General features: G+C 38.9%; 2 protein-coding genes across 6 annotated transcripts in view; one reads left to right on the top strand and one right to left on the bottom strand.

The window, feature by feature from the left end:
- Nucleotides 1–489: 489 nt before the first annotated feature.
- On the top strand, nucleotides 490–20,971 carry ERMP1 (endoplasmic reticulum metallopeptidase 1). Its single transcript, XM_063180252.1, has 15 exons — nucleotides 490–770; nucleotides 1,354–1,655; nucleotides 4,615–4,742; nucleotides 5,070–5,175; nucleotides 6,062–6,208; nucleotides 7,791–7,883; nucleotides 9,254–9,466; nucleotides 10,616–10,836; nucleotides 13,514–13,688; nucleotides 14,225–14,415; nucleotides 15,130–15,282; nucleotides 15,771–15,973; nucleotides 16,636–16,751; nucleotides 17,256–17,419; nucleotides 18,717–20,971. Exons 1-15 carry the CDS (start codon nucleotides 490–492, stop codon nucleotides 18,879–18,881), a joined length of 2,658 nt encoding a protein of 885 aa, XP_063036322.1. The 3' UTR covers nucleotides 18,882–20,971.
- A 4,228-nt stretch (nucleotides 20,972–25,199) lies between these two features.
- Nucleotides 25,200–27,283, bottom strand: part of RIC1 (RIC1 homolog, RAB6A GEF complex partner 1) — a 45,661-nt gene continuing 43,577 nt past the window's right edge. For all 5 annotated transcript variants that reach the window (XM_063181253.1, XM_063181254.1, XM_063181255.1 and 2 more), the window contains one exon: nucleotides 25,200–27,104. In XM_063181253.1, the coding sequence (XP_063037323.1) occupies nucleotides 26,819–27,104 (286 nt within the window). In that variant the 3' untranslated portion in view covers nucleotides 25,200–26,818. The remainder of the gene's footprint in view (nucleotides 27,105–27,283) is intronic.

Genomic DNA, 27,283 nt, shown 5'->3' with positions numbered 1-27,283 from the left:
AGTGTAAGTCTCTGAAGGGAGGGTGCAAAGAGGATGGACCTGGCTCTTCTTAGCAGCTCTGAGCAAGAGGACACGAGGGCAGGAGACAAGAGGCCAATGGGCCGAAAATTATGCACAGGAGGTTCCACCTGAGCGTGAGGAAGAAACCTTTATCTTTAGAGTGCAGTTGACTGAGCGCTGGAACAGATTGCCCAGAGAGGCTGTGGACTTTCCCTCATTAGGAATATTCAAGAACAGCATGGACAAATCTTGCGCCATGTGCCCTGGGATCACCCTGCTTGAGCACAGAGGCTGCACCAGGGGGCTTGCTGTTGCCCTCTAACCCGACCGGCGCGGCGGCGGGGCGAGAGCAGCAGCGCCAGCGCCACCGCCACCGCCGGGCCCTGCGCCGGGCCACGTGAGCGGCGGGCGGGGCCGGGCCGGGCCGCGCTCTGACCCTCGCCCGTGCCCGTACGGCGGCTGCGCGGCGGGCGGGAGGACGGCGCGGCCATGGAGCGCGGCGGCGACACGGGCGGGTGGCGGCTCCGCGCCACCGCCGCACAGCGCGACCGCCGCCGGCCGCCGCCGCGAGAGGACGGCGACCCCGGCGCGGGCGGCAAGAAGCGGGGCGGGCGGCGGCCGCTGCTGCCGCTGCCCGAGGCGCGGGGGGCGCCGCTGGTGCTGCTGTACCTGCTGGGGCTGCGGGCGCTGGCGCAGGTGTCGCACCGGCAGCTGCTGAGCCGCCCGCCCGCCGCCGCCGGGCCCCGCGACTTCAGCGCCTCCCGCGCCAGGTACGGCGGGGAGCCGGGCGGGAGGCGGCCGGGGTGGGTGGCGGTCCCTGGCAGAGGGGTCGTGTCGCGCTGTGCCCTGGCGAGAGCTCGGAGCTGATGGAGCAGCGCCTCCCCATAGTTTAGTTCCAGTAGTCTCGTGTAGTGCTCAGTGTCTTCAAGTTTTCAGTTGTTATGTCACCGAGACGTCGGCAAGACTAAAACTATCACTTTAATTTCAGTTTTGGAGTGTTAGCGTTAGGTGTATATCTTGATAAAAGCATGCTTTTTCAGACATTCGGAAAAAGACATATATGCATATCCAGAACCTCGCTAAAGGTAAAGTCTTTAGCTTCTTCATTCACTCTTCTGTTTCTTTTTAAATTGATATGTTCAGATCAGAAAACCAATACCATGGCTTACTATCATGTTAAAAGGAGGAGTCCTAATCAGGGCTATATTCCCATTACAAGTTATCATCTAACTGGCTTTAGCCTCTTCTACCTACATTGAGTTTTGAAATAGAACCATCTACAAAAATGTTACAGTTGTAGATAAGTTACATACTAAATGTATTGATGCTTAAGTTTTAATTTATGTCTTGCAGGGGATATCTTGACAACATTACAGCAATTGGGCCCAGAACAGTTGGAAGTCCAGAAAATGAAGTTCTTGCAGTTAACTACCTCTTAGAACAAATCAGGGGAATAGAAAGAGAAAGCACGGATGCTCACAAGATATCTGTAGACATACAGAGGCCCACAGGCTCCTTCAGCATTGACTTTTTAGGGGGCTTTACTAGTTACTATGCAAACATAACCAATGTGGTAGTGAAGCTGGAACCTCGCAATGGAGCTGAGCATGCAGTGTTATCCAATTGTCACTTTGATTCCGTACCAAATACCCCAGGTAGGTCCGTGCGTTTGTTCCGTGTTTCTGTGTGTGACATGAGCTGCAGGGCTTGGCTCATGGATTTCTCCTACCAAGTAGCCACGCTAGAATAATGCACGTGCCAGCTAGTCAGCTTGGTCTCCGTGAAACTCATTGTTTAGAGTGACAGATTGATCCTAGTTAAACTCAGGATTTCACTCTCATTTTCTGGTAGGCAGTGATTTACAGATGCTTATCTAGATTCCTGGGAAGTTTGGATATATCTGCCTTTCTTGTACTTCACTGCTTATGCATATTGTTTTTGTGCTATTTCCACCCATCGTCCAGGTCTTTTCATATTTCTGTACTGATTTAATCCTGGTTTTCCTTTCACAAGATGCTTTGTGCCAGAGATGATGCCCACAGACATTAACGAGTCTGTTTTCCCCTCCTTCTACTGGTATCTCAGATTTTCAGTCTGATATGCTTAAGATATGCCAGGTGTTTTTTTCTTTCCACATTCAAAGCTTCTGTCTCAAAAGACTGTAGTGATCAAAGGCTGGAGTACTATTACCTTGATAGTGTGTATATGTTTTACTGCTAGTTTGATCGTCACTTTTGCGTACTCTCTTACTCTTGTTCCTCTACATTTTTAAAATCTAATCCTTTAAAATTGTTATTGCAGCAAGGGTGTAAACTGCTTTGTAAATTTGTGGGTTTAACAAAGCTAGGAAGGTATGGATCTAAAACACAAAATCTGTTGTAACACTCAGCCACAGGTGTGTGCCTGTTATTACAGTTAAAAAACACCCACAGATGGCACTCACCAGTGGTACAGCTTTTACTGGAATTTCTTCATTTACATCCCATGCAATATTTTATTGGTGGTGAGCCTTCTGTTCTGTAGCACATGTGATTCTTCTTCATTATTAAGGGAACAGTTGAGTGTTAGCTAGAGAAACAAAGCTTTTACTGGACTCCTGCCTTTTTTCTGAACATAAATTGTGTATAGAACTTCTCTTTCTCAATCATATTTGTACAACATGAGCTTCTAAATTTAGCTTAATAAATGCATGATTATTATACATGCTCTGTGACTGAGGAACTGCAGAGATGCTAATTACTGCATGTATGTCTACCAAGACTTAGAGTATTTCACAAGCACAGTACTATGATAATTAAAAATTGTTTTCCAGTTGATGTCCTATGTAAATTGTGTGTCTATTTCTGTGGATTATAAAACAGGATTATGTTTACATCAGTTATTTTCTTTACAGTTACTCAGACACTAAAATATTTCACCAACCTTGCACGGAAGTGCCAAAAACAGAGGAGTGGTTTGTATAGGATTTTAGAGAAAACTGCAGAGGAGCCAGAAATCATCCTGTGTGCTTGTTATTAATCACAAAGGAGCCTAGCCCTTTACAGCAGCAAGGAGCTGCTCTGCCTTTTGTTTTCTTAATGTGTCACTTGCACATTACCTAAGCAAGAATTTTTTTGTTTTTTCCCATATTCTCTTAGCTATTTGCTTACAGCCCTTTTTTTCATTATCAGAAAGGTGGGCTTTTAACCAGAATCAGCATGACTCAAAATCAGTGAGTAATACATTTGAAAATCAGATAATAAAATATAATCTGCTTGTGGTGCTTATAGACACAAAATGTGTGAAGCAAATCTCAGTAAATCATTTATTTTAAAAAATAGAAAGCTTATGTTCCTTGTGAAGGAAAAAACATAAACTTTTAAGTCCTAAAATATGTCTCTTGTTCTGATTCTACTGCTCTTCAGTTTATATGGCCTATTTGATTATTTTCTGATAAACTTGACAGCAAAAACGTTCTTGAAATTATCATTGCAGACATGATGTGGTTTTCTTAGGCCATAATTTCTGAGAAATAGCGTAGAGAATTGTGTATTGGAAAAATTTCAAATTTACTTATTCTATGCAATAAACTAAAGCTAAAACCTAGACTAAGATTTATGTTTATATTAGGAATATGTTGTTTTCATAGCAGATCGTTCTTAAGTTTTGCCTGGTGACAAGCTTTGGAAAAGCTGCTCTTTTTTTTTCTTTAGTGTGTAAATTGAACATTTTGAGTAGCTAGCAAGTGTACCTAAATAGCATGCTGACTCCTGAACACATCATTGTTGGCATCTCAGTGCGTCAGCAACATGCGTGCAACCCAGGCCCACAGGAATGAGGTTTAAATTTCTGTTTTCTCCCAGATTTTATTTATTAGAGCAGGACAGGGAGGTGCTACAGCCTGCACCAAAGTGAGGGAAGTGGGAAAATGGGAGGCCTTGACTAAAAGATGGCTGCTTAATCAAGATAAAAAACCAGTGGGGTGTGGGAGGTGTGAGATTGTAGTTGGATGAGAAACTCAAAGACAACAGAGATTAGAGTGAAAGGGGTTTCTGCAAAGAAAGAAGGGTGTTGAAAAGCATCTGATCGTGAAAATCTTTTATTGTAATGTATACCTTATGGAGACTTTTAAAGGTGTGAATTCTGGTATTTCCTTAGCTTTATTTTGCAGTCTTAGCTTTGTGTAACTTGGAGGTTTTGTCCTCCTAATTGAATTCATTGTAACAATGTAGAGCACTTCAGGGTGACTTTTGTGGGAATGTTTATTTCTTGAAATTTGAGAGTGCTGTCAATGAAAATTACATCCTTATTTGTTCATGTTGTATTTAGGAAAATAGATAATTATCACATTGCTTTCCTAGTAGCTTGGTTAGTCTTTTTCTCTTGAACAGTGGTGTTGAATCTGATATCTTGTCATTCACTTGCCCAACTTCTGAATTTATTTTTTCTTTCAGCTGTTGCTTCCAAGTGGTGTAGACAGAGGGTACAAGCAGCACCAAAAATATACTAAAGCTTAACACAATTGTACTGCAGTTATATTAAAACTGCAATAGCATAAACCATTTTCTCTCTCTTGTTTTTGTTACAAATCTGTGTGTTTGTTGTAAGCCTTATTATTTTGCTGATTATTTTAAGGTGCCAGCGATGATGCTGTTAGCTGTGCGGTGATGCTTGAAATACTTAACACACTTTCAAAGTCATCACAGTCCCTGCAGCATGCTGTCATATTCTTATTTAATGGTGCAGAAGAAAATATTTTACAGGTGAGAATGTGCCAGAATTAAAAATTATACATCAAAGCAGTATATTAAAGCTCTTAACAAATGAAAGATATAGCTTGTGTTTAATCTCTTGAAATATTCATTGATTACCTGTCTTTTCTGAGGAGAATGTGTATAATTTCAAAGGAAAGCGTGCAGTTGGATTAAGGATATTGTATATATTAGTTTAAATAGAAGACTTGCATTTTCTGCATCTGACTGTGTTTTCTGCCTTGTGCCTTGAGTTATATGCAGTCTTGAATGATGGAAAATAACATTTAGGCTTGTCTGGTAGATGTTTGACCTATATTTTTTTGTTTCCCCATCAAGGCTAGTCATGGCTTCATTACACAACATGAGTGGGCCAAATCAATCAGAGCTTTTATTAACCTGGAGGCAGCAGGTGTAGGAGGAAAAGAACTTGTTTTTCAAACAGGTATGAGCTTGCATTGTGTCCAATTTCTACACTAGGATAATTTGATAATAAATTATGCAGACTTGAAGGAATATCGAAAATGACTCATAAGCAAAAGACAAGAGAACATCTGTGCCTTTTTCCCAGTCCTGTGCACCAGTTAAATTTTTCTTAGTCTTTAGTTAGTTACAGGCTAAAGCTCTACCACAGAAGTTTCTTCATAGGTGGGAAGCCTGTGGAGGGCAGAACAACAGAATTGTGTTTCCCTTTAACTTAAAGATAAAAAGGAGAAAAGTGTTTTGGTAGTACATATATCTTAACACTCATACTTTCACATGTTCTATTTATTTTTCACAGAAGTTCTTGTAAAATCAGGAAGATGTTGGCATTAGAACTCCATCTCATGCTCAGGAAGCAGCAAAACTTCTGTGTTTTGTAGGCTACGGTTAGATCTGTACCCCATCCTAGCTGGACTGCAGACATTCTTGTCCTGATGAAGCCCTTAGGTGTTTGCTTGCTCTGAATGCTTTAGGGGGTCAGATTTTTTCTAAACAGCACTACTGATGTGTGATACATGATGGATTGGAAGCTTTGCTAAAGGTTGTGACTTCATTAACGCTAGGTCTTTTTGGGACATGGCTTGTCTGCTCTGCCACTGTTGCCACTCTGCCACTCTCCAACACGGGAGGCAACAGTGGCTTAGTTTTTTTTCCCCCTCAGGTGTAGCCAATTCTTTCTCTCAAGTGTGAGTCATTCATCCAACACAATTGTACTTACTATATGCTCTGCAGGGCAAGAGTGTTAAATCTCAGTGAGTTACTTTGTGTTATTTGTTACCATGAGAATGCGTAGCCTAACTGAAGTTCAAAAAATATTTGTTGTGAGTTTTCTGCTTATCTTTTGTCAGGACCTGAGAATCCTTGGTTGGTACAAGCATATGTAGTTGCAGCCAAACATCCCTTTGCCTCTGTGGTGGCACAGGAAATATTTCAGAGTGGCATTATCCCGGCAGATACTGACTTCCGTATCTACAGGGATTTTGGCAATGTTCCAGGTATGTTATCAAAAGGCATGTCAATACACGTTACATTTTTATAAGAAGAACACTCGTCTCTGGTTGACTGTGTGAACATTTTCAAATTTGATTTGTCACACTGGGAGGGAATTTTCCTGTTCCTTTCCTAAGGAAAGAGTTTTTAGATTGTCATATAGTTGCTAGGGATGTTTTAGATGACTGGTGTTTTCCAGAAAGAAGCTTCATGGTAGAAAAGTTTCTTGAAAATCAGGGAAATACTCCAGGAATTAACAGTACTCTATTAAATATTCTGGTTTGAAACATTTTGGTACATGATGTTAATAACCTACTTGCAGGAATGAAATATCTGTATCTATAGATTAAGCAAAATCATCGTCTTTAGAGATAGTGACATAGTCATTAATGTATTTCATTTTCCTTGGGTTTTGTTTGGTTGGGGATTTTTATTGTTGTTCTTGTTTTGTTTTGTTTTGTTGTTGTTTTTGTTAGGTTGTTGTGGTTTGTTTTTTTCCTTATTGGTGGTGGTGTTTTGTTTGGGAGATTTGGTTGTTGGTTTTTAGGGGGTTTTGGCGGGTTATGTTAGTTTTTTTCCATAATCAAGGACTGGACAGAAGCTTTTTTGTTTTGCTAATCTGTTTACAGCTTGCTATCCTTTCTGTGGAGAATGAACAGTGGGAAAGAAATGTGAAATGTTCACTCAATGAACACAGTTCAAAAGACTGTAAACTTCTGTAAAGTCCTTGTTGTCCAGGACAGGTTGTCATTGGAGTCAAGAAAAGTGATATTTTTGAATTGGTTATTGGTACAAAGCAGTTGTTCTGACATATTCTGTACTGTTCTGAAGTATGCTTCTAGTCTGAAAATAAAGTAGCTGATTTTGTACAATGTCTTCTTTGTTCAGAATCACACCTGGATGGTAAATGATTTCTTACTGACCTCTGGGGATTTTTTTATAAACCAATAAAAAAATAATTAAGTTTAACAATTGGTTTGTTCCTCAGAATTGAGACCTAATTTGCTAAAAACTGTGAGAATTCAGATTGCAGGTAGCAGCTTTTTGCGTATGCTGCTGAACAGGTGAATGGGATACACTGAATGTATAACTTATTAAGTGGAGGATTTAACCTTTGCGTTTTGGTAAATACTTTTGTTTACACATTAGAAGTACAAAGAGCGCACCTGGTGTTTTGAGAAGGTGCTCTGTAGTTTCACAGTGCTGCTTTTTATTACTTTTCAACATGAACATTTACTGAAGTGTTGCAAGTAAGCATTTGGCAAGCATCTTGTACATCTTGTACATGAGGCTGAGATGATCTGGTGTTTTCATGTGTTCCTCTATTTGGGTACAGATGTCCTGGGAATGGGTACATGCAAAATGACAGATACTTTAAAATATTTTACAGCTGTTCTCTTTTAAAGACACTGGAAGTCCAGTTAGTTTTCCTTCTGTAAAGAAGACTACTTTCTTCATCTCTAAGGATGATGACTGGGTTACAAAGTAGAGCAGCATTTTCTGTAAAGAATATGGGAGGCTTTCATGTATTTGTTTTGGGGTTTTAGGATTGTATAGATTTTAAAAATGCTGCTTTTCTTTTTGTAGGAATAGATTTGGCTTTTATTGAAAATGGCTACATTTACCATACAAAATATGACACATCAGACAGAATTTTGACAGATTCCATTCAGAGAGCAGGTTGGTATTTTAAGGATTCAATAATTTACCAAAGAGTGGTATTGTAGCTGCTTTTTCATTTTGCTGTAGGAGTGCTGTAGTATAAATTGATAATTTTAATGACACATTTAGTACATGTTGGTTGTGTTCTCAAGAACACAAAGAAAGAATTAACTGAATACATACATTTTAAATAATAAAAGAAATATATTTGGTCAGCTTGGGAAGATAAACTTTACCAGCATTGAGTGACGTTGGATTCCACAGTTGCTTTCAAATCAGAGTTATTGTCTCTCCATTGATACCTGATTATTCAGCATTCTATGTTCCTTTTATCTCACTAAGTCCCATTATTGGTTAATGTTTTTCATCAGAAGCTTTTGAGTAGTTTGGTGGCATATAGACTGATCTACCAACAGAGAATTTTGGATTAGAATGGACCTCAGGCAAACTTATGTGGTAGCACACAGACTGGGTAAATAGGATTTTTTTTTTCAACAACAGGTTGTGCTCATAGCAGGCTGTTTGACAGAATGCAGTAAAGAAAATGATGAAAACCTTTAATTTCCCAGGAAAATTAGCATAATCCTAAATGCCTCCAGGATTTTGACTATTTACTCTTCAAGTTTATACAGAAGCCAGCTTAGATGACCAGCATGAATTAGGGTTTTAAACACTTCCTTGCACCAGTTTAGCTGCAGGACAGAAAGTAACGCTTTTAAATTCCTATCGGTAAGATGATTTTACTGATCATGATGGTTATATGTAGAACTTGTCCCATTAAATATATGACAGGTTAAAAAAAAAAAAAAAAGACAAACTTTACAGCCAGTAATAAAAGCAAAATCAAAGTTTAGAATGATTGCTCTCATTGGTTACCTGTGTTTTGACTGTACTGTGTAAAAGCAAAAGGTGATTGATTCCTGGAGGCTACAGAATTAAAATAGTGGTCTTGTCTTTACAGTCATGTAGGGAAGGAAAGGCAGGTAATTCATAGTCATGGAAGCCTGGAGGGGTCGCTTAGTAGTGAGGAAAGGATGAAGATTAGGAAATTATAAACTCTTCCATGCGTTAGCCTTCAAGTCCAGTGCGAAATATCAGAAGTGAAGAAGAGTTTGTGGGCTGAAAGCCTGACTGTTGCCTTCACTGAGGTGATGTCTAAGTGCATGAGACTTCCCAGGTATACTTATAGGTTATCCCAGCTGGATAGAATAACTCATGAAGATACTGTTCGTATACTGTCAAATACCTGTTTGAGTATAATCATTTGTGTATTCATGCCTTTGTTGAGGATATTTCTATACAATTTTTCAGAATGGTTATATTAAAAATGCTGTGTGATAATTTATTAACCTTGATATAATTATACTGTGCCTCTGCTCATTTAATAGGTGACAATATTCTGGCTGTCCTAAAATACCTAGCTACATCAGAAAAGTTGGCTAAATCTTTTGAGTATCGACATGGAAATGTTGTGTTCTTTGATATACTTGGTTTATTTGTCCTGGCTTATCCTGCTCGTGTTGGCACAATTATGAACTATATTACATCAGCAATTGCTTTTTTTTATTTAAGCAAAAAAGTATTACAGCCAAAACCCAGAGGTAAGTCTAGGTGATTTTGGGGTGGGTTTGTTTGTTTGTATTTGGGGTTTTTTGGGTGTGTTTTTGTTTGGGTTTTTTGGTGGGGTTTTTTTTTACCTTTTTTGGTTTTTTTTAATTGCATTACTCTTCAACAAATAGTAATTACTCAATGCAAAAGTGCAGGTGAAAAAGTGTTCAGACCAGTACAGCATCTGGTTAGTTGAACTTCAGAAATAAATTTTAGGTGTGCAGCATGCCATAGGAGTTGCTTTGTGCTTAAATCTTGCATCTGAATATTAATAATGGTGAAAGAATATGATAGGCCTAGATGTGTAGCATTTATGAATCATGATTTTGTGTCTTATCATTTCATGAAGGTTAAAATTTAATCTTTTAAAGATTTTGAAATTGAAAAAAAAAAAGCCGAGTATCCATATTATGTTTTTTATTTTGTTAATTCAGATATGGTGTCAGAACCATGTTTCTATGACACCTGTCTGTAGACAGGAGCAAGTAAGGAAAAAAATAGGGAAAATGACAGAAAAATTTAATAGAGTGTAAACCAACTTAAATCTAGTTAGACCTTCTTAGTATGTGTAGGAACATGCCTACTTAAAAGAAATAAGGCTCAAGAAATCACCCTCATCTCAAAATCCAGAAAACATTTTTGGAGTAAGAAAATGTTACAAGAAAAGCAACTCAATTTTTTTGTCGTTCTTGGGGGGAACAAGGAGAGGGACTTGTGGGTTTTTTTAGTGGTTTGTTGGTTTTGTTTCGTTTTGTATTTTTTCAGGGGAGAGTATTTATTTTGGTTTGGAGTTTTTGTGGTTCGTTTTTTGTTGGGTTTCTTGTTGGGCTTTTCTGTATGCTTAAAAGTGGAACCGTGGCTCCACTGGCCCCCTAGTAAAATTTTTGCTAGAAAAGTAAGAAAGCTGTAATCTGCAAAATGCACCAGTATTCTGGGAATAAACATTGCAGCAAGGATGTGTGCAAAGAGACATGCAAAGAATTAGGCTAAGAGATGCAAACTGTGCTGTTGAGATATCTTCGCAGGGGATCCCTTTATTTTGGTCATTTAAGTAGTTACACTATGGGGTAATTAAAATGTTGATGATAGTCTGCAGTAGAATACACAAGTATTGAATGAAACTTCTTTTTTCTTCTTCATAGCTGTTCATAACCTGAAGAAGTTACTGACTGCATTCAGCTTAACGCTGACGAGCTGGGTGTGTGCACTGGTGGCAGTCCTCATGGTAGCAGTGTTTGTCTCCTTCATTGGACGGGCTCTTTCTTGGTACACCCATTTCTATGTTTCTGTGTCTCTCTATGGCACTGCAGCTGCAGCTAAGCTCATTCTTGTGCACATGCTAGCCAAGAAGTTCTTCTACAAGGTAGGCAAGGCTTTGTTGTTATTGTTGAAGAGCAATGAGGTGTTTAATCTGTGGAAGATAGATTTGAGCTGCTTAAAAAAAAAGCAAAAAGTTTTTAGTATTTTAAGTGTCACTGTGAAAAATTGCTTCATCTAAACATAGAGATTGTTCTGCTAAATCAGAGAGGTAAGAGCTTATGTGATTTAAGGCAGCTTTGACCTTTAGGAGATGTTTCAAAAAAAAAAGCAGGAGCCTTTGTGACTTAGGTCACAGCAACCCCAGGCAGTGCCACAGGCTGGGGCAGAGTGGCTGCAAAGCTGCCACAGGAAAAGGCCCTGGGGGTGCTGGTGACAGCAGCTGAGCGTGAGCCAGCAGTGCCCAGGGGGCCAAGAAGGGCAATGGCATCCTGGCCTGTGCCAGCAGTGGTGTGGCCAGCAGGAGCAGGGCAGGGATTGACCCCCTGTACTCAGCACTGGGGAAACCACACCTCAAATCCTGTGCTCAGCTTTTGGGCCCCTTAGTAGAAGAAAGTAATTTTGGTGCTGGAGCATGTCCAGAGAAGGGCAGTGGAGCTGGGGAAGGGTCTGGAGCACAAGTTCTGTGAGGAGCAGTTGAGGGAGATGGGATTGTTTAGGCTGGTGAGAAGGAGGCTCAGGGGGATCTTTTGACTCTCTACAACTGCCTGAAGGGAGGGTATAGCCAGTTGGGGTTTGGTCTTTTCTCCCAGACAGCCAGCAACAGGACAAGAGGAAATGGTAAATTATGCCAGAGGAGATTCAGATTAGATATTAAGAGACATTTCTTTATGGAAAGGATTATCATGCTTTGAAACAGGCTGCCCAGGGAAAGGGTTGGGTCACCATCCTTGGAGGTATTTAATAAAAGATGTCTAGATGTGGCACTTAGGGACATGGTTTACCAGTGGTCTTGGCAGTGCAAGGCTTAGATCAAATGATCTCAAAGGTATTTTCTAACTTAAACAATTCAGTGGTTATTCTGATTTATAGTTGTTTTGACCACAGCTGGAGATGTAACAGAGCTCTGTCTGTGTTCTTCTCTACAATAGGTAAAAGTCATTTAGGCCCCTGCAAAGCTCGGTGAGGATTTGGTGTGTTACTTTTCCATTGCTGTCATTTGTCATGATTACTGTCTGTTTACCTGTTTTGCTTAGGATTCATTTTTATGAATTAACCAATGTAATTTAATGTGTAATAATTTCATAGTTATGGATTATAGCAGTCTCATATGGTTTTGTGTTAAATACGAATAATCTTGAGGTATCTGATAGATATGACACTCCTCCAGGGCAGAAGTTGACTACTCAGGCCTGCTAGGTTGAGGTTTTAGGTGCAGTAATATTTAGTCATTCAGCTTGCTGTTACTTATATTATCTCAGCTGTGTGGGTAGGTTTTGGACAAGGGAATTTAGGAAGCCTTAGTTGTCATCCAAATACAAATGTTTGAAAAAGTTTTAAGAACTTCGTGCCATTTGATTGTATGAAAAGGTCTGAATGGATCCATTGTGTCTTTCTCTGGAAGTAGGTTTTTTGAATGTTCTTAGGGAAGGGGAGCGTTAAGTGGTACGTGTATCTTACTAAATGTATGTATTTTGTGTTTTCCCTTTGTGGAAAAGATGAGCCTTTTATTAAATAGATGCAATGTTACTGTTTTCCAGTCGTCTGGATGAGCTGGTTGTTACTTTCATTAACTGCTAGGACATTTCAGGCTCTAGATCTACTTCATGGCTACTGATTGCCTAATCATCAGATCAGCCATGTGAAAATCAGAAGTGTTGCATGCTGTAGCTTGCACCACGCTGTACAGTTAACGTTGCTTGCATTTGACTTAAAAGTTGCATAAAAATTTTGGAAGCCAGTTTCTTCCTTGGCTATCAGAGGCAGATTCATGGCTCAACAACTTCTGAGTTGATAAGCTTTGCTTTATGTTTTGAAATAGTTTGGCAACTTTTATGTTTCTTCACTCTCCTCTTTTTAATTTCCTCACCCTGAAACTGAAGTAGGTGCTTTCTGATAACCATTGTTCATGCAAGGAGTCCCTTGTGCTACTAGCAGGATTTGCAGTAGGGAATCGTGCCATGCATACAGTGCAGAATTGCCCATGTAATTTAAAAAAAAACCCAAAGCAAATAATATTTTTGATGGTTAAGTTTCTTCTTTCCATCCCCACACCCCCTGAAACGTATCTGCTGTTGTCTCACATATTATGTCTTTTATTCAAAACAAGTAACATATTTTAATAAACTGACTTCTGAGGTGACAGCTTGTGGCATGACCTAAAGAGGGACCAATATAATATTTGTGCATTAATAAGAGTGCTTGTGTAAGAAGTTTTTTAATATGCTGTGTTACTTTTTTTTAAAAAAGACCCTATTTGCCTGAAACACTGGCCTTGTGTATTCTTTGGTATTGTTATTTGTACATTGCCTTCCTCCTTCTTCCCCAGCCTATGTAATCTCTTTTTCAAGTTATGTCAGCAGATTTAGAACATTAATAAAAAACATGTACTGTCATGGATAATTCTGTATGGTAAGAGGATGGTGAGATGATGCTATTCAAAATCGTTTTGCCCAAGGAAAACAATTGTTTACAAGGAATGTGGATTTTTTTATGTGTTCTCATGAGATGGGAACTATGGAATGTGCACAGTAATGAAATGTTTTTACTTCTTTTTGTTACAGAATGTGAATGAGCAGTTCCTGGGAGATGTTTTTTTTGATGCCTCATTGATGATTTGGTCAATAGTATTGGCTGTGATGACTCAGATGGGCCTTTGTTCAGCATTCATTTGTACATTGTGGGTAGCATTTCCTTTACTCACTAAGCTGATGATCCACAAGGAATTCAGCCAAAAAGGTATGGGTTTTGAGGGGTAGATACTATGTTTCTAAACATGTACCCCTACTCTATTTAAGCAAAAGAAATCACAAACATTGAGTAATCAAATTAACTAAGTCACATTTTTGTCATGAAAAAAGTGTTCTTGAACTAGAGACAAGTTTGTAAGTGTGAGAAGCTTTAAAAAAATATGCTGAAAAACGTCCCAGGTCTCAGGCTGTAAGAACAGTATGTCAGTATATTAATAAGTGATCAGAATTTTGATGAACAGTAAAGTTCATAAAAATATAATAATATTTAAATGATGCTTGGGACAGTAAACATTTTTCAGGTTTTTTTTGTAGTACAAGATTAATTTTGTGGTGGTTTTGAAAATTATACTGGTGTTAGCTGTGCAAAATGAGATCTTCCCATATCCATGTTAGGGATGAGGACCAGTATTGTGTATTGGGACTTGCAGCAGTATATCCTTGTGGATATTTCAATAAAGCTGTGTGTTTATGTCCTTCTGAGCTTCTACTTTTTTGTCTTTTGTTTTTTCCTGTTCTGTATAGGTGCCACAATAAAGTTTATTGCGATGTACATGCTGGGGATGTTTGTTCCCTATTTGTATATGCTGTATCTTAGTTGGACTGTGTTTGAAATGTTTACACCTGTCATGGGACGAAGTGGTTCAGAAATTCCACCAGATATGGTGTTGGCAGGATTTATTGTGATCTTCACTGTGATCCTGTCTTCCTATTTTGTAAGTAGAATTTGCAAATGTTGTTTAAAACCCTTAAGCTTTCTCTATATTTTAGAATAAGATGTGCTTTTTAATTAATACTGGAAGTTAGTGATAATTTGACAGTATCTTAAACATTACAGGAAAATTCTAGAACATATGTCAAAGATTCCACAGTTTGTGATAGTCAAAGAAAGATCATTGAAGCAGAGCTTATATTGCTCTATGGTGATGTAGTGCAGACTGATGTAAAATACAAAATGTAATGCTAAATTTTGAGTAGAGATTGAGCAGAGATTTGATTTATGTGTAATATATGACTGAACAATACATATACAAACTTCAAAAAGAATACTCAGATTTTTGGGCTTTTTCTGCTGCCGTAGAACCTGGAAAAATTTGGGGTTTGGGTTTTTTTGTTGGGTTGGGGTTTTTTTTTGGTGGTGTTTTTTTTTTTTTTTGGTTGTTTGTTTGTTTTGGCAGATGTTTTAAAAACAAGAAAATTTTGAAAGTTCCAGGAACTACTCACTTTGTTTCTTTTTAAAAAAGAAATAATCTTAAAAACACTAGTTCTAAATAATAAGATTAAAAAGACATAATTGCAAGTACCACCTCACACAAGACACTTCCTTTTAATGTACCTTCAGTTCCATAATTGAATTTTAGAATTATACAAGTAGTGTTTTATATTTATGTGTTGCAGTTTTATAACTGGAGTCTTTTTTTATTCTCTAGATTAACTTCATTTACCTTGTCAAAAGTACCAAAACGACGCTAGTAACTTTAACTACTGTGTTTGTAGTCACTCTGATTCTCGTTTGTAGTGGAATCTTCTTTCCTTACAGTTCTGATGCAGCTAATCCAAAGCCTAAGCGAGTCTTTCTCCAGGTAAGAAAAGGTTTGCATGTTATACGGCCTCTTTCGGTTGCAAGAATGTTTAGTTTTTTCAAGGCTTAATATCCCCTTTCTTTCTTGGTTTAAAAGCTCTAGTGATTATTCTTGGATTTGAAACGATTGATGTTTCCCTTGTTCACTCCCAGTGCTCAGCTCACCTGTGTCAGAAGAGCAGGGTGTTTTAGGGGGGTTTAAGTGGGTGAATTGTGTAACCAATGGTAATTTAAAAAGTGAATGTGGTTTGAGGTGGGCTAAAACAGTCATCTTCTGATAGTGTTTTTATGATATGTTTCTCATCTGAGTAATTCTTGCATTTATATTCATAAACACTCAGATACATGTTCAGTGCTGAAAAGTCTATTGAAAATGCAGTAGACCTTAAGGTATTTCAGACCTTAAGGATATTTCAGAATCACCTCTGACTCTTGCAAACTCCAGAAGCTCCATTATCTTTCTGTGTTTGTTGTTTTTTTTCCTTCTAGCATACGAGCAGAAGATTTCATGATCTAGATGGAAATGTGGTTAAAAGTGACTCTGGTATATGGATCAATGGGTTTGATTATAATGGAATATCTCACATAACTCCCCATGTACCTGAAATCAATGACACCATTAGAACTCCGTGTGAGGAGCAGGCTCCCTTCTGTGGCCTTCCTTGGATTCTGCCAGTCCATTTCATGTTCCGGTTTGTGTGAACTCTGCCTCACTTGAGCACTTTACTGCAAAGTACAGTGGTCGTTTATGCAATTTCACTTACATAAGGGAGGAAAAACCAAGAATAATCCTGGTCTAAAAGTACATATTCCTTCATCTGTGTCTTCTGCCATGGGTCTGCGGCAGGAGCTGTAGAAGTTGATGTGTGGAAATTAGATGTAGGCACCATAGGAGAAAAAGGTGAAGGGGGGCCTCCTAAAGGGCAGTTCAGAAGAGGAGGATATATGTCTTCTCCCTTCTTCCCTTCCTTCACTGCAGCTGACAGCAGAGGTTGTTTAGAGTAGCAAGTCTCTACAGAAGGAATCCAGCTGCTGTGGCTGTTTCTCACACCACAAGAATCTTGAGAGCAAAAGTTTATCTGTTTGAAGGTGAAAATGTTCTCACTTGTTTGTTTTGTAATTTAAGGCAGATGAAGGTAATGAATTGACACACTAGTGACAATTTTTCTTTTAATATGCCCTTTAAATATTTGTCTGGCCAAAAGTTGATTTTACCTGTCTCCTGCTAGAATCAGTATCTTTTGAATATTTCATGTAGCAGCAGCACAGTCAGCTGTACTATGGAGAAACTTCTTATCTTCTGACCTCAGGGTGTTGCATTGAGAATAACTTGAAACTTTTTTTTTCTCCAAAGGAAAAACTGGTATCTTCCTGCTCCGGAAATTTTGCCAAGAAGCCCCATTCAGTTTAAACTTCTGTCCAAGAAGCTGATGCCTTGGAATTCTGTGAGGTTAAGCTTTGAAGTATCTGGTGAGTGACTGAAGCTTCTGGTTTATGATTTGTGTTTATTTTTATGCCCATAATAAATCAGGCTTTGACTCCAGTACTGCAGGTTGCAGTGCTGTTCCCAAGATTGTGAGCTTTCTGAGATTAGCATGAATTAATTCAGTTTCATAGCACACTAGAAGCTGTGAGTAGTGTCTTGCAGTTCTTATATCTGGGACTGGTAACTTCTTCTGTCTTGAGTAAGTCTTGATCTTACAGAAGGTCCTTTCTAAGCTGGATCTTGTAACATTTTATATGTTAGTATGTATTTTTATATTTATTATTATAAAATGTCCTGTGTTCCTCTGTTACCTTAACATCACACTTATCCCAGTGCTTAGGAAAAATTGGAGCATCTTCTGTAGAGAAGACGTTTCTGTCGTGCTTTGGAAGACATGAATAGTAGCTCAAGGATGCCCTGCTGTTCCAAGGGACAGCAGGTGGTTCCTCTGCCTGTTGATCCATGTGGACACATCTCTGTCCCTGCAGGCCCGAGCCACATGTCCCTGTACGTGCGGCCGCGCGCGGGCTCCGCGCTGTCCCGCTGGTCCCTCGGGGATGGAATGCCAGTCGCCAGCCTGGGGGGAGACTACTTTGTGTTCTACTCCCGTGGGCTGCAGGCAGCTCCCTGGCACTTCTGGGTGGAACTGACGGTGAGTGTGGCACTGCTGGAAACTGGTGATGCCTTGGTCCACCCTCTTCCCACCATGGCTGCATTCCTGTGCGAAAAGTGTCACTGTAACTTCCTAATGCTTTGCTTTATTTGGTAGATCTTAATTCTAGTATCCTTCTTTTGATAGGTCAGCTTTATAGATCAGCTCCCATGTATTTCCCATGATAGTCCACCAACTTTGAAACAGCCAAGGGAAAAATACTTTTCTTTTCTGCATGGTCTTTGATCATAAGTTTTGATTTCTCTGATCTTCCCCTCACAGTTCCTGAAGTTTTATCTTTACTACTGTTATTTCAGAGTTGATTTTTATTATTATGAGTAGTTCTCTTTCTCTTCTCTTGTTTGCTTGGTGTTGGGGAATTATAGAATCCTTGGTGGAAAATGTACCTGCCCTGAAGCTGAAGAGAGCTGTAAAAGCTTTGTTTTCTAAATTTTCTTTTGCATTATTATCAGTTAGAAACAAGGCTTCCAGCCTTCCTGTTTGAGTGGGATTCAACAAATTATAGCTCTCATCCTATAACTTTCTTTATGTCCTGCCTCCACCTAAGCTTCTACTCAGCCTTTGCCCTAAGCAGCCCAGGCCTAGGTTTCCACCAAACCCACCTAATCTCAGCCCTACTATGTTCAGAGAGCATAATGCTGTCCATCTATTATCTGTCTGCCTCCCCACCTTCTAACTTGCAAAGGAATAATTTTTTGCAGACCCGTATGTTTTTAGTATAGGTTTAGCGGTATTTTTTTTATGTAAGTTTTTACTATAGGTTTAGTACTTATCCTATGAGTAAATATTACAAGTATCTTTGAAAAGTCAGAAAGCCCATTTTTCCTTCCTGCACCAGGCAATCTAAACACAAATAGTCCTCAAAGGGTACTCGATAAGGCAGATTGGAGTCTCAAGTGTGACAAGCCTTGCAAGTCTGATAGAGGCAAAGCTAGGCAGAACGGGATTTGCCGTAGAAGGATCAGTGTAAACACTGTGTTGGAGTCCATGTCTTGATTTGTCAGCAAAACAGGCAGATACAAACACTGAAGTAGGAGCACGTGGAAGCTGTGTAACACATCAGAGGCACTGTGATCCAAAAATGTGGTTGCCAGTTTGTTTCAAATTGAACTCGTCATGTAATCAGACTGATACGTTGAAGATAAGGGAGTGTTTTAACATAGAGAACGAAGAACTGCAGGACAGATACTGTCTGTAGAAAACTGCATCTGAATTGATGTATGTTCAAGTATCAGGAACAATCATAAAGACTGTGTTGTCCTTTTCTCATTTTCAGGCCCCAGAAAAGCATTCTGATGGGATAGTCTCCCTCGCCATAGCAGCACATTACTTTTTTGGGGAAGATCAAAAGTCACCTCAACTCTATGCCTTACTGGAGAGGTTTCCAAACTGGACGTTTTCTTCTGGCTGGTCCTGTACCTATGATCTTTTTGTCTTTTAATTTTGTCAGCAATGCTGCAGGGCTGATAGGGTTATCTCTGATGCAGGATGCCCTTATGGCAAGCACTTTCTAACAAGATGCCAGAGACTTCAGCAAGAATTTAAAATACTTCAGCAAATGGTGTTTCTTTGGCCGTTTGACTGTTTAAAGACTACTGCTGTCTTGGGGATATAATGATACTTTTCTGAATGCAGTTCACCTTGGCTCTTCCACTGAAGTGGCAGTTTGGCTAGTGGGTTTCTTAAAATGAAAACTGCACTTGACAAGGTAATATTAGTACAATAAATAGTGGCAATTGTAATGGGAGGGCTTCGTGGAATTATTTTGATACTGTGTAAAATACACCTGTACTTGACTGATACATGGAGTATCACCTACCAATCCTATCCGTCCTATTCAAGTCTGATCTCCAGCTAGAAGGTGTTTGTTCCTGTGGGAGCACGGCAGAGGTGGCAAAGTCCCAGGCATTACTTTTGTCACTGGAGGAAGTCACTGAAAGCTGTGGTACTCATGTTGGTTGCGTTGAGTCCTTGGCAAATGCACAATGCAGAGAAATCAATATTATGATGGGACATGGTAATTGTTTATCCAAATTGTATGTTTCTGTTAAAAAACTTAGTCCTACCCCTTTTCCTGTCTCTCTGGTGTTACAGCATGAGTGGCTAAGTTCAACCTAACTACCATCTTGTGGTTTTGTTCCTGGTGGGATCTTTCACTATCAGCACATGAGCATGTGACTTGCTCTCTCATACATAAGAGTGCTAAGTCCTTACTCCTTTAAGTGGATGTCTTATAATTAACCTACTCTAAATTTTTAGTTTCCTTCCAATTTATTAGAATTGGCTAATTTTGGTATCTCCTCTGGAGAAACTTTTGGTAGTGTGTCAGTATTGCACTTGCTAATACATTTTACTATTTCTTAAAATAAGGTTTCCTTTCCTTAAGGAAAAGCACCTAAAAGAGTAATCTTGAAAAGATGTCTAATATTCTGGATTGCTCTTATTTTATTTTCATAGGATGGATTTTTATAAATGTCTGTGTTTTAGAGTATCTTCCAATTTTAATTGGCAAGCTTTGGAATCAGAAGCTACTGACTTCTTTTTTTGTACTTACCATCTTTTTGGGGTTTTTTAGTGCAGTGGTTAATAGTTAAGGGTAATTTTTGAAATTCAAAGAACCTGATATATCTGAAGGAACTTAATGTTTTTTTCCAAATTATATATAAAACATTTCACTATATCAATATCACACTACAAATTTAAATAGTTAATCTCATTAGTATTGCCTAATGTCATACAGAGCAGATTTTGTGCAGGCATCATCATTTCGAGTAGAAACATGCTAGTACTGATAAGTTTGCAGAGCACATGAAAGAAAATTGTGTGACAGTTAATTTGTGTGAGCTGTGATGGATAACAGTTCTTCAGTCAGGTATTTTTCCTTTAGATTGTTCTGTAGTAGTGTGTAATAGTGGAAAGAACCAGTGTCATTGGTTGGTCAAGGGACATTAACAAAGATTGTCAACTCACTCATGGACTAGGGTAAGAGGTTTAATTACTGTAATCATAATGAACTGGCCATCAGTATCTTAAAACTTGGGGGTTTTTACATTAATGTGCATTAATCATCACTTGATTGTATCTGATTTGAAAGTACAATCCCTATATTATTTAAAAGTGCTATTAATGACTTGGAAATCAGAGTTATGAACTAAAACTCCTGTGTCTTGAATCTCAACGAATGTGTTGTACTGTACTCTAGCTGATGCACAGCTAGTTAACTAAAGCTGCACTGATATTTACCATCTTTCTCAGTTTTGAGTTTTGTGTTTTGCTTATGATGTAAAGCTTTGGAAGTGCTGTGTGAAGAATTCATATGGGGAGCCAAAAATATAAAAATGCCTGTTGGCAGTTTCTTAAACTTTAAGTGAAGCAATAACTTCTGCTGTCTCAGGATTTAATCCTTGTTAAATAAATTTATTATGAGGTATATCTGGTTTGTTGCAAGTTTCTGTCCTTGTAAATAAAAGCAAAACTTGATTGGTGACACTTGATTTTTAGCATGATTAAAGGCTATATATTTGAGTTCCATTCATTGCAGTAATGTTTTACTTGAACTTGGGGTAGAAATACTGCTAAGAGCAGTATAATACTGCTGGGTCAGACAGCTGGTGTTAGAGCTGTGTGGAAGATAAGCTTGGCCAAAGAATGCAAAAATCATCTGAGTTGAGAAAAGTCAGAATGGGAATTCTGGGTGGTTTCCTGGACAGGAGGGTGGTTTTTGAAGAAGATTTGATACAGAGGAGTCACTGGTAGCCAAGCTAAATATTCTTTGCAAAATTGATGGTTGAGACCAGTTTTATTGTTAATCTTAAGACAAAAAAAAAGAGGATGGAAAAATTCTCTGTTTGTGTCCATCTGCTTCCCTATTCAAGTACAAGCAGATGAGTCTTCTGCTACTGTGGGTTACTATGTTTCCTAAAAAAAGCTATGTGATTTACTCTCTGAAATGTATTAAATGCAAGCAGCTAGTAACTTTAAGGATACAAGGGCATAGAGTAGAAACATTATTCTTAGTAGAGGCAGTAAACAGTTGGTTAAAATTACCTTATGTTCTTTGGAAACAATTTATATCCACAGCATTTTCTCAATTGCTTTCTTCTGGTTTTCCCCTCATTTTGATGGCTTTGAGAATCTACTGTGTTTTCTATTAAAATATGTATTTCTGAAGCTGAGTACTAAGCACTTTATCAATTTAAGCAAAGGAGGTCCCTACATGTTGTTGTTATGCAATGTAGTGCATCCTTATAGTGTGTCACCATACCTTCAAGATTGTCTTTCAAGTAGAAGCATGCAATTGAAGAAAGAAGTGTTGGGATAGGTGCAATGAACAGGAAAATGTCATACACAATCATACACAAACTGTTGAGCTGAGTGGGGCTGTTCTGTGCTAGTAAGGCCTGTCTTTGATGTCTGTCAGTCTGTGTTGGATTGCAGTTCTCCTGGAGAAACAATAATCAAATAGACAAGATCTAACAAGTCTGTACAGAGGTGGTTGTAGCAGGTGGGATGCAGCTGAAGAACAGTTTGTCTACATGGCAAAGCTGTTCCATACTTTTCTCCCTTGAGGGCTAAACATAATCTGACTTTTGATAATTGTCCGGAAGGGACCTGCAGGATGACCCATTTTAGAACTTGGTATGTGGTCTTGGTGGAGAATGGTAGGAAGACATGCAAGATCAGTAAACCTACGTTCTGTGGTTAGTGTTAATTTAGGTAACGGGCTTCCATTTTAAACACAGAACATTCATTCTCAACCTTCATGTAAATCCCTTTCAGTCTCGGGGAAATAAATTGATCCTAGAAATTAGCCAGGCTCTCTTGTTCTCTGTGAAAGAGGTTCTGTTGGGCTGCAACTCTTCATGGTTCTGTCAAAGCTGTGGGTGCAGCTTAAGAACATGCTAAGCATTAAGGCAGAGTCTTGAGCAGGAAGTATAAGCCTGTTTAGGGAGATCTGTATTTCAAGCAGGGTGTCAAGCATCAGTGTTCCTCAGCAAACATGTTTTTAAAAAAATTCAGTTGCATAAAGATGAAATAATCAGTCTTAAAACTAGCAGTGATTCATGTAAAAAGGAATAGTTCTTTCAATCTGTTCTGAGAATGGAACAAATAGAAGCTTCAAAGCCAGTAAGTGCACAGGTGAATTTAAGTAACCATCTTAGAAGGCTGCCCATGCAGAGTTTATTAGGAGATGGTTTTTTCAAGGGAGAAGGTGGTGGTTTGTTCTGTTTGGGTGGTTTTATTTTGTTTCGAGGTTTTTGTTTTGCATTGTTCAGTAAGGTTTTTTTTTGTTTTATTCTTTTGTGTTTGTTGGGGTTTTTTTGGGGTTTAGAGTTTTTTGGATAAAAAAGGAAAGAGTAGTTAGGTGCTTTGTGTCTGCTATGTAATAGTTTTAGGCTCCAGCTTTGGACTCTTAAAGCCTTCTCTCAGTGCTCTCTGAATAAGTAAGCCCAAAGAATTTCCCACTTCAGGGGCCACATGATAAACAGAACACTCAACAAGTTTGTATCTCTCTTTTCTCTGCTTAAACGCTGGGATGACTTACACCACTCACCCTGTGCTGCCATTCCTGTCCCTGCCTGCTAGAGTACTTCAGCAGTGTTCAGCTCTAGGACAGGAGACGAAGCTGAAACAGTAGATTGTGTCGGTTGCCTTTATGTTCCCTCTTACCTGTGGGAAATCCATCCAGCTGAACCCAGCTTACCACCCTCAGCAAGTTATCCATCATCTTTTATAATATCATTATAGCCACACACAACTTCTCCCCTCAGTTTATTATGAAAAGGACCTCCTTTGTACAGCTTCTGGCTAAATTATGAATTCAGGTATTTCTGCTTACTTAACAGTGGGTCTCAGACCTGTAGCTTAGAGACACTGCAGCTTAAAAACCATTTGAAATGGTTTCTTTGACCTAAAACATGCTGAGGAAAGGTTAGCTTACTTGGGTTGACAAAAATGATGTGAAAAATTACCTTCAGAAATGCAATTTGATTCAAGCAGTTTTGTAGGCATACCTGGTTTGAAAGGATCTAACAGCAAAGAATACAGAGTATTCCTGTTTTTCTGGGAGTTTTGCACAGGATGAGAAACAGATCAAGAAAACTTGATGATGTGCAAATCATTGTGAAGGAGATCTTACATCAGCCAGTTTTATGTGAGCTGAATACACAAAGTGAAAAGAGTGTCAACATGTTCGAATTTCATAAGAAGATGTTTATCCTCAACTGTTTAAGTGGCCCATTTTTCCTATCTTTAGTTAAATATTGCACATTTGTGGATGACTAGACCTTTTGTGGAGGGTTAACCCTGGGTAGCTGATGGGTACCTATCAAACAGCTGACTCTCCCCTCAGCAGACCAGGAGAAAATGGGATGAGAAAATTCATGGGTTGGGGCAGGGACATTACTCACTGGTACCCACAACAGATGAAACAAACTGGTCTTGGGAAAATTATTTTATTACCAATTAAAATTAAAATATAATAACCAAACACTTTCCCCCAACCTCCCCTTCCTTCCCAGATTCATTCTTCTGCCTTCTCTCTCACAGTGGTGTAGAAGAATTGGGTTAACTCAGTTAAGAGTCAGGTCATGGTCAGTCTGAAAAATTTCCTCTCTGCTTTGTTCCTTTCCTGACTATTGCCCTGCTCCAGCATGGGGTCCACTCCATGGGATACCATCTCTCATAAACTGCTTCAGACTGGATTCTCCTCTTGCTGGGGTGGTCCTTCAGGAAGAGACTGTTCCAGCATGGATCCCTGTGGGCCACAGTTGCTGCCAGAAATGTGCTCTTGTGTGGGCTCTTTGGGCTGCAGCTTCCTTCAGGGCTCATCCATCCACCTGCTTAGTGTGGGTGCTCCAAGGCTGCCACTGTAGGTATCTGCTCCAGCGTGTTCCACAGTGGGCTGCAGGTGTAGAGCCTCTTCCTCATCATTTAAAGGATTGAGCTGCTGAGCAGTACCACACCAGTAAGAGGCTAATTAGCAAGACTGTTAGTATATAATTTAACGTGTGTATTTACTTGCATTGAGCCACAGGCTGCAGGGAATCTCTGTTCCAGTGCCTGGACTATCTCCGCCTGCTCCTCCATTATGGGCCTGGCTGCCTGCAGGACACTTCCTCACACATATTCCACAGCATTTTTTACTCCTTGTTAAATACATTATAGAGAGGAGGCACCAGCTTATGTTTGTTGGAACTGGCTCTGTCTGACACAGCCCTCCCTTGCCACCACACCCTTGCCCCTAAACCCACTACATCTCTTTTCCCAGCAGCAGGTGGATGTAACTTCAAAGATGCACTAATAAGGCAAAGGCTTGGTTCCTTCATCCTGTAAAAAACAAGCTGCAGGAGTATAAAAAACAATTCATCAGGTGGTTTCTCTGAGAGCTTTGTCTCTCTAAGATGGCCTACCTGAATGGCTTGCAGTCAGAAATAGTTCTTTTTCACAGGAGTAACTTCAAGTAAAGTTGAATACATTTGTCTTTTAATTACAAGTGTAACAGCAGTGAAATCAAAATACAAAATTAGCATGTAAGATTTGCATAGAGATAATTACTACTAAAGAAGTACAAACTTCTAAAATTTCACAACTAAAAAGATTTACCTGCTAAACAACAGTAGCACAGTAGTAAGATATGAATATTAAGAATGTTAATATATCAGTTAATGTTTTACTTGCACAGATCCAAAACCTGAACAGCAGAACGCTGACCAGGATGGGCTTGGCTACATCATTACCACAGAACCACAGAAAAATATTAACTTGAAGCACAGTTTTTATTTCTTTTAACATAGATTAAGCAGGTTTCTTTATCATAAAAAAAGCTTTAAGTATTATCCCCTTAAAACAATAATGAATTTTGACATCAGGTCACAACAGGCTTGTAGGTATGATAGACATTATCTGTAACCAGTAGCTACAATGCAGAATAAGCTTAATGCTGGAACTCAGACTGAGTTTCTTTCATCTAACTTCAGTCTCAAGTTTAACTCTTAAAATGAAGTTCAAGTTGCATTCATTAATAGCTCCAGCTTTCCACGTAATACTCGCAATTATTGCACTTTTACTGGTTGTATTGGCTTAGAAAAGCCATTCTAAAGCAACAGTTTAATATCTGTACATTTTAAAGCACTTGATCTTATCTACAAAGGAAATAAAGATGATGAAACCACAATTCATTTAAAACTTAATTGTGAATAGTCTTAATTTCAGGGTTTAAATGGATGTGCATTTAGTAACTACGCTAGAAAAGCAACAGATGCTGTAACTACCTACGATGACTAGTTTGGTCCATGTCAGTAATCAAATGATGTTATAAAAAATAAACTAGTTTATCGTGTATAAAATGAGTAATGTTGCATTTTTGTTCAGATTGCACAGTACAAACAAGCTAATATCTAAATTAATACTGTTACAGGTAGTTATTACATAGGGACAGCAGCTAGAAAAAATAAGTACCTCAAAGCAACAGACTTCTGCAGCCAGGTTTTCATAACATTGTATGAAAGTTAAATATGTCTTAGTTATAAGTATGCATATTATAAAATGTTTGAAAAATGTTTAAGTATGAGCTGTTAAACTAGTTTTCCATAGCAAGAGTATATGATGATTATTTACATTTTAAAAATCCATTTATCAGAAAAGAATTTACAATTAAATAAATAACCTTCAGCAATCCCTTAACCCAACTACAAGATCTGTTAAGTGGCAGTAAAAAAACAGGTAAGCCACCTTGTGTCAGTGTTAGGTCAGTAAATTACGCCTAATCCATAAAGAAGTGCAACTCTGCTTTAACTTTACTAGTCATCTAGAAACATGCAAACACACATAGGTACCTCCAAACATGGTACAGTCTTGAGTATTTGTACAAGATTATTCACAAAAACATACAATATATTTTACAGTCCTTTAATACAAAATACCGGTATCAAACCAATCTGAACTGCATTGATCAGACATTTATTAGGCAGGCAAGCTGCAAAGAAAACAGTTTTTATATTTAATCCCCTCTTCGCCTTTTAAACTCAAGCAAGATGTAAGTAGTTCATTCGGAACATGTTGGTGACGTAAAGGTACTGATGAACATTGCCTGAACCTGTCTCCATGTGTGTTCACTCTCCAACGCTATTTAAAGTATCAAAATGTAAAGCTGCAGTCTGGCCATTGCATCAAAAAAGAGTCATGCCTCCTTCTGAAATTATCTGATGAAACTGGTGTTTAGTTATCCCCACTAAAAATTTCAAAGATTGAAATATTAAAAAACTAAACCAAACAAACAAAATTTAAAAAAGAGTTCAAATCCAAAACACAGAAGCAGATCTAAGAGCTGGTTTGCTTCCTTTCACACCTGAACAAATGGAAGTTGTTCACCTTCCATTAAGACACAACACAGTCATAACTGCCTTCTTGGAATGAATCCTCATCCTCTGTCTTAGCCTTGTCCTCTTCATGTCTGCTTGCATTGCTGCTTCCAGCATCACTCTGAGGATTAGCGCCATGGCTAGATGAAGTCCTGCTTTCCTCAGCTCTTGGGTTCGCTTGTTCAGGAACCTTAGATGGATTCACTGGCTGAAATGCTTCTGGTTGTACTTGCTCTTCTACTATTTCATTTAGTTTCTGGATCTGTGGTTTGATGATACTTAGAAATGGCTTGTACCCAGGGCTAGGAGGAGAATGGGATGAAACACCACAAATGAATTAAAATTAGTACTTCTGTCATGTGCCTGAAAAGCACAAATGTTTATAAATAAAGAGAAAAAGGCAACCCTGATCAAACAATAAAAGTTGGAAAGCTGGTTCCTCTGGGTTTGGTTTGGTTTGTGTTTTGGGTATTTTTTTCCC

The sequence above is a fragment of the Melospiza melodia genome, chromosome Z, assembly GCF_035770615.1.
Source record: "Melospiza melodia melodia isolate bMelMel2 chromosome Z, bMelMel2.pri, whole genome shotgun sequence".
In the NCBI taxonomy this organism is placed as follows: domain Eukaryota; kingdom Metazoa; phylum Chordata; class Aves; order Passeriformes; family Passerellidae; genus Melospiza; species Melospiza melodia.
This window is presented reverse-complemented; position numbering and strand designations above follow the sequence as displayed.